An 8,036-nucleotide genomic window follows, 5' to 3' on the forward strand; every position below is an offset into this window, starting at 1 on the left:
GAACATGCTGTAGGTATTACAGGTACTGCGCTGCAGTGGTTTGTATCATATCTATCTAATAGACTCCAGTTTGTGCATGTAAATGGAGAGTCCTCTTCACACACTGAGGTTAATTATGGAGTTCCACAGGGTTCAGTGCTAGGACCAATTCTGTTTACATTATACATGCTTCCCTTAGGCAGCATCATTAGAAGACATAGCATACATTTACACTGCTATGCAGATGACACCCAGCTCTATCTGTCCATGAAGCCAGATAACACACACCAATGAGTTAAACTGCAGGAATGTCTTAAAGACATAAAGACCTGGATGGCCGCTAACTTTCTGCTTCTTCATTCAGATCAAACTGAGGTTATTGTACTCGGCCCTGAAAATCTTAGAAATATGGTATCTAACCAGATTCTTACTCTGGATGGCATTACCTTGGCCTCCAGTAACACTGTGAGGAACCTTGGAGTCATTTTTGACCAGGACATGTCCTTCAACGCACATATTAAACAAATATGTAAGACTGCGTTCTTCCATTTGTGCAACATCTCTAAAGTTAGAAATATCCTGTCTCAGAGTGATGCTGAAAAACTAGTTCATGCATTTATTACTTCCAGGCTGGACGACTGTAATTCATTATTATCAGGATGTCCAAAAAACTCACTGAAAAGCCTTCAGCTAATCCAAAATGCTGCAGCAAGAGTCCTGACAGGGACTAGAAAGAGAGAGCAGATTTCTCCTGTTTTGGCTTCCTGTTAAATCCAGGATTCAAAATCCTGCTGCTCACATACAAGGTCTTAAATAATCAGGCCCCATCTTATCTTAATGACCTTGTAGTACCATATCACCCTATTAGAGCACTTCGCTCTCGCTCTGCAGGCCTACTTGTTGTTCCTAGAGTATTTAAAAGTAGAATGGGAGGCAGAGCCTTCAGTTTTCAGGCCCCTCTTCTGTGGAACCAGCTTCCAGTTTGGATTCAGGAGACAGACACTATCTCTACTTTCAAGATTAGGCTTCAAACTTTCCTTTTTGCTAAAGCATATAGTTAGGGCTGGACCAGGTGACCCTGAATCCTCCCTTAGTGATGCTGCAATAGACGTAGGCTGCCGGGGATTCCCATGATGCATTGAGTTTTTCCTTTCCAGTCACCTTTCTCACTCACTATGTGTTAACAGACCTCTGCACTGAATCATATCTGTTATTAACCTCTGTCTCTCTTCCACAGCATGTCTTTATCCTGTCTTCCTTCTCTCACCCCAACCAATCACAGCAGATGGCCCCGCCCCTCCCTCCCGGTACAAATCCTACCATGTGGATTCATGGATTTTTTTTTCACATTCTGCCTCTCACAGTTGAAGTGTACCTCTGGTGCAAATTACTGACCTCTGTCATCATTTTAGGTGAGGGAACTTGCACAATCGGTGGCTGACTAAATACTTTTTTGCCCCACTGTAGTTCTGGGCCCACTGCAGCCGTTTCTGCTGTGAGTGTTGGTTAAGGGTGGCCGAATAGAAGGTTTATGCACAACTGCAAGTCTCTGGAGGATCCTATAGCTTCATGTTCGCAGGCCTCCAGAGGCACCAGCAGATTCAAATATGTGTTTGCTGCTTTGTAATGGCATCATTGTGCCTTTACCTGCAGGAACCCATGTGTGCTCTGACTCAGCCAAGGTTTTCATTACGTGTCCAAGGCATTCAACTATTTTATGCTTTTCAGCAGCAGAGATCATTTTTCCTTCCTACATTGCTTGAAAATGGTGGTCTGCTTAATAATGTGGAACATCCTTCTTTAGTAGTTTTCCTTTAATTGGGCTCAGCTGGCAAACTGATGATCACAGGTGTCCGAGATTGATTTCAGTCATCCAAAGAGCTCTGAGACACAATCCCATTTAATTGAAAAACAACTTATCGTGGCTCAAGAGTTGGGAGTTCGCCTTGTAATCGGAAGGTTGCCGGTTCGAGCCCCAGCTTGGACAGTCTCGGTCGTTGTGTCCTTGGGCAAGACACTTCACCCGTTGCCTACTGGTGGTGGTCAGAGGGCCCGGTGGCGCCTGTGTCCGGCAGCCTCGCCTCTGTCAGTGCGCCCCAGGGTGGCTGTGGCTACAATGTAGCTGCCATCACCAGTGTGTGAATGTGTGTGTGAATGGGTGGATGACTGGATATGTAAAGCGCTTTGGGGTCCTTAGGGACTAGTAAAGCGCTATATAAATACAGGCCATTTACCATTTATTTAATCTTTATGACACTTAAACACAATTTGCATAATAATTTGGAACGCGGTGTATAAAACATATTAGTAGGGCTGCAACGATACACAAAATTCCCGGTTCGATATTTTTTCGATACAAAAAAAAAAAGTTCATGCCTTTTTAATTTGTCATTTATTAAAATTATAAATATATATTTTAACTCAAAAGTACAGTTTTTAAATTTAATGTTGCTGAAACAACAAAGTAATAAAATAATAAATATCTGAGGAATCCCTCATCTTTGGAAAAGAGAGTTTATTACAGAGAAATGGCTCTTTCAAAATAAAAGCTCTACTATACGCTTCTTCTGGGCTATATTCTCAGCAGCATATTAAACATATCAGGTCCCCATAAGGAGAATCCTGTGCTAACAGCTGTCTAAATGACTCGGGTAAAGTTTGTAGCATGCTGCTTGTTGTTTTTGTCTGCTTCCACTTGTCTTTGCACTAGGATGATGTCGGAGTAAATGTGCAGTCATATTCGTTGTGTTCCACTAGTGCTGTCAGCGTTAATCTGAAATGACGTTAACGCCACAACACGGCAAATCTCCGTTAACAAGTTACCGCAGATCGCCCCGTGCGTGGGGCTAGACGGCCAACACGTTAATGAGCTAACTGCGCTAACACACTAGCTCCCACCCATGTAATTGAGCACTGCGTGGCACATCCAACATACTGTTTTACTTTAGTCCATGACGCGCTTACCTTCAGGGTCATACGTCACATGAAAACCAAAATAGTTCCAAACGCCAGATCTGAATGAGGGTGGGGGAGGTTCAGTTTGCCATGTTGCAAGGAGAGCTTAACTTCTGTCTGCTAGCTTGCCCTGTGCTCAGTGAATCTGCGTTCGACTACTCCGCCTAGGCTGCACTGTCGAGCGCATCGTCAGAAGGACAGTTGATAAAATAAATTAAAAATGTTGTATTGTTCGATACATATGCGTACCGAACCGAAAGCACTGTATCGAACGGTTCAATATCCATACAAGTATCGTATGGATATTGTATTAATAACATGTTTCACAGTATCATTTATCAGTAATATTTCCTACAGGGTTTATATTGCATTGAATATGTCTGTCATCACATTGACCTTTCTATTTTTATAGGTTGAGTTCATTTTATACACAATGCATGAATGTGCTTGGTTAGAGTTGATGTTCCATTCTAGAAGGTTTTAAGCTTCACTGGTGAGAGTGTCCAGATGATACATGCTGAGGGGAGATGAGAACATAGCAGGTTAATTGCATGCATGCTTACAATACACATATTAATCTAGTAGCAGGTCTGAGCGAAGGCCTAAGCGTCTTCTGCTTCAGTTTGAGACTGGCTGCAAAGTACTCTACTTAGGGATTATTGACGAGGGTCCAATTATTAGCTCTCAGAAAAGCTGAGACCTGAAGTTATTACCTTAAAAGGCAAGTAATGAAGAAAGGAGAAGTTATATGTCAGTTTATAGTTATTAGAAGTGTAGGTGATGAACCCTTGCCTGTACGGGTTGAACTGTTGCCCGTCTGTCACCATGTATTTTTGAACTGTATTGACGTAGGTGTGATATTTTGTCCTATAAAACCAGAACCCAGTGTATTCTTGTCAGAGCAACACATTCTGTATGCTGATGGTTGGCTGTTCTCCTGTGATAATAAAACTCATCGTTTGATTGCACTTTTCCGGAGTCTCCGTCGTTTGTTGTCTGGTCTAAAGTTGATCGATCTCGCAACAACCCCTAATATTTAGTTATTTATCTTTTTTTCTTTGCTACATATTCCACATATCTTGCTTTGTATATTTAATGTCTTCAGTTTGTATCTACGATGTAAAAATGTAGTAAAAATAAAGAAAAAACATGAAATAAAAAGAGATTAATAACAAGTATGACTCAATGCAGAGAGGTCTATTAAGTCTATTAACTAGTGAGTGAAGAAGAAACACCCAATGCATCATGGGAATCCCCGGCAGCCTACATCTATTGCAGCATAACTAAGGGAGGATTCAGGGTCACCTGGTCCAGCCCTAACTATATGCTTTAGCAAAAAGGAAAGTTTGAAGCCTAATCTTGAAAGTAGAGCGTGTCATGTATCACGTATGATGTATAAGGCAGTGAGGTTCATGTGGAGTCAGCTGCAGTCAGGAGAGTCTGGTTTCTTTGACCGACCTCCTCCTGGATACTGATGCCATACCTGGAAGGCTTCCTTGGCAATAGCGTCCTCACGGTCCCCGCGGCGCCACGGCTGGCGGTGTTCAGATTTCAGGCTGTCGGCGAACACGTCGAGATAGAAAAAGACGTACTGCTCGTGAGTGAGATTTTCCCGCCTGAACTCAACCATCAACTTCCTGAAGACGTCAGGAGAACAGCAGACGAAGACCACTGAGGAGGAGAGAGAGGAAGAGTCACAGATGAAGATCAGAGTCAGCCCACGGCGCAGCACAGACCTGTGGGTCACCCCCCTCTGCCTTCATGGCTGAGCTCACCTGCTCCACACCTGTTCTAATGTTCACGCTGACAGACAAACACATCTGATTGTTTTCTTTCCTTCCTGCCTCAGTGTGAGTCAATGAGGTTTCACCTCTGCAGGGAAAACGCAGTCTGATTGGACAGTCAGCCTCCTAGTAGCTGCACTTTTGGTACTCCTACATCACCTCCATCTACAACTATCACCTTCCTCCATCACCCTCACACTTCCTGAGCTGGTGTTTCTCTAGAAAACACCCAGCACTGGTCTTCCACACACACACATATGGGCTCAAATTGTGGTCATAAATATTTTGTACTTGTAAATCAAGATTTGTATGTGTAAAAAGATTTGTGTGGACTTAGCCAAATAATCCGTGTGAAACTCTGCACTCAAGCTTCAAGTTACAAGTACGAATTTTGACCCTATTTTTCTTCCTTTTAGCTGATTGGTCAATGTCATGTCAATCACAAATGTAACTATCCAATCAGAGAACAGATGGGTTTGGCTGTTGGAGTGAGGCTTTTTTGAAGTGCAGGTCCTTAAAGGGTAATACAGTTTGAAGTTGGAGGATCTGTATATAAATGATCCCATAAGGCTCATACAAGCTAAGTATAAGCTAAGGATACAGTTGCGGTATACCAGTGTTCAGAAACACCTTTATTACTTTAGTATTACTTTAACACAAAATCAGGGTTGACCCAGGACCACTGCTATGAGTCACACTATGCAGCATGAAGGCCGTTTCACATCGGACGCGGCGTGCGCTGTGCTCACCGCTAACTAAGAGCGAACGATCCAGAATTTGTTGCGCTGGCTGCTGAGCTCTGCTTGTATATCGTTTTTTAGCGATCGCTCCAGGTGTGCTAGATGCACCTGATCCTTGTCATTTCAAAACATGTATCTCTCTGACTTTATCTCCTCTACGAGAGTTTGTGTTGTATTATGTTCAAATGTTTAATAAAAACGTATCGCTCATTCATAACGAGGAAAGCTTTGTAACTGTCCCAACTAGTGAAGAGTGCGTCGTTTCCACAACACTGCTTTCCCTCCGAGGTCGACAGCGCCTTTGAAAACGCTCTGGAGGTCCCTGTGTGAACACATCAACCTATGAGAAAGAGTTTACTTGGACACACACAGATGTTTTCCTTCATGGTGAGGCGATAAGAGACGTGAAAGCGCATTTATCCTTCAAGGACCTGCAGCTCAAAAAAGCGCCCCTCTGACAGCGATCGTGGCTCAAGAGTTGGGAGTTCGCCTTGTAATCTGAAGGTTGCCGGTTCGAGCCCCGGCTCCGACAGTCTCGGTCGTTGTGTCCTTGGGCAAGACACTTCACCCGTTGCCTACTGGTGGTGGTCAGAGGGCCCGGTGGCGCCAGTGTCCAGCAGCCTCGCCTCTGTCAGTGCGCCCCAGGGCGGCTGTGGCTACAATGTAGCTTGCCATCACCAGTGTGTGAATGTGAGGATAACTGAATGTGTAAAGCGCTTTGGGGTCCTTAGGGACTAGTAAAGCGCTATATAAATACAGGCCATTTACCATTTACCAAACCCATCTGTTCTCTGATTGGATAGTTACGTTTGTGATTAACATGACATTGACCAATCAGCTGAAAGGAAGAAAAGTAGGGTCGAAATTCGTACTTCTAACTTGAAACTTGAGTGCAGTTTCACACGGATTTTTTGGCTAAGGTCAACAAACACGCTGACCAATGAAGTCCCAACGGCACTCCTTAGACTCAGGGGCGGAGCTACTGTGGTGGCATGGGGTGGCATGTGACACCCTAAAATAATGTACATAAGCTACATTTAACATTAAATATATAAATTGTAAAAATGAATGTATAACATAGCCCCACCCCTCACCCAATTAAAATGTGCCTCAGTCCATAGCATCAAAACAGCTTTCTTTCTTGTCAGTAGCAACGGACACCTATGATTGTGTCAGAGCAGATTTTGTAGATTTCAGCACAAGTGGTTGATTGTTACACTCTGGAAATGGAATGAAGGTGAGTGTTATTAACCCCAATAAATCATGAAAAACAAGGTTTACATTCTTGGTTTGATTTCTGCCATTTTGTGTAAATGTAAGTATGTAACAACTTTTATTTCTAATAAAAAGTGTAGAATGCACACAGTGGGCTTTCCTGTCAGTCCATGTCAGCAATGAGCCGCGTTCACAATGAGCAGCAGCTGTAACATGAGGGAGCAGGTAGGTAGGAGGACGCTGCAGGTGTGTTTGTGAGAACCTCTGTGAGGTCCTGAGGATGGTGGCTCAGGTGGAGCTGAAGGTTTATCAAACCACGATGGGCGTCAGGGCTCCTGACCCTGGGCTCAGGCGGGTTCGTTACCATGACCCAGGGTATGGCTCTGTGTGAGGTATGCATTCACGCCATCCATTAATCTTCTTCTGCTTGTCCGGGACCGGGTTGCGGGGGCAGCAGGCTCCAGCCCTCCCTCTCCCCAGCCACCTCCTCCAGCTTGTCTGGGGGGACATCAAGGCGTTCCCAGGCCAGCTGAGCGATATAATCCCTCCAGCGTGTCCTGAGTCTGCCCCGGGGCCTCCTCCCAGTGGGTCATGCCTGGAACACCTCACCCCGGAGGCATCCTTGTCAGATGCCCGAACCACCTCAACTGGCTCAGTTCAATGTGGAGGAGCAGCGGCTGCTCTACTCTGAGCCCCTCTCAGATGGCCAAACTTCTCACCCTATCTCTAAGGGAGAGACCAGCCACCCCTCGGAGGAAGCTCATTTCCACAGCTTGTATCTGCGATCTCGTTCTTTCGGTCACTACCCACAGCTCGTGACCATAGGTGAGGGTAGGGACGTAGATCGACCAGTAAATTGAGAGCTTCATTTTAAAATCAGCTCCCTCTTCACCACGACGGACCGGTGCAGCGTCTGCATCACTGCAGCAGCCGCACCAATCCGTCTGTCGATCTCCCGCTAACTTCTGCCGATGAGATTCTGAGAGCACCGATGTGAAAGCCTTCCACCACTTGGCTACGAACAGAATCGATGACAAAGGGCAGGTTGTGTAAGGGTCAAATGGCCCATAGAAGTGAGCCAGACACCACATACTCCTGAAGCACCTCCCACAAAACACACCGAGGGACACGGTCAAGTGCCTTCTCCAAGTCCACAAAACACATGTAGACTGGTTGGGCAAACTCCTGTGCACCCTCCAGTATCCTTGAGAGGGTACGTGCTGGTCCAGTGTTCCACGACAGGACGAAAACCATGCTGTTCGTCCTGTATCCGAGGCTCAAGTAAGAGAAGGACTCTCCTTTCCAGCACCCTGGCATAGACAGAGGCGGAGGAGTGTGATCCCCTGATAGTTGGAACACACCC

At 45.2% G+C, this 8,036-nt stretch overlaps 1 protein-coding gene across 3 annotated transcripts in view; it reads right to left on the minus strand.

The window, feature by feature from the left end:
- Nucleotides 1-8,036, minus strand: part of LOC101472037 (atrial natriuretic peptide receptor 1) — a 61,201-nt gene that overhangs the window by 39,941 nt on the left and 13,224 nt on the right. For all 3 annotated transcript variants that reach the window (XM_004572142.4, XM_012924992.5, XM_076886641.1), the window contains one exon: nucleotides 4,418-4,605. In XM_004572142.4, the coding sequence (XP_004572199.1) occupies nucleotides 4,418-4,605 (188 nt within the window). The remainder of the gene's footprint in view (nucleotides 1-4,417; nucleotides 4,606-8,036) is intronic.

The sequence above is a fragment of the Maylandia zebra genome, linkage group LG1 (assembly GCF_041146795.1).
Source record: "Maylandia zebra isolate NMK-2024a linkage group LG1, Mzebra_GT3a, whole genome shotgun sequence".
Classification (NCBI taxonomy): Eukaryota; Metazoa; Chordata; class Actinopteri; order Cichliformes; family Cichlidae; genus Maylandia; species Maylandia zebra.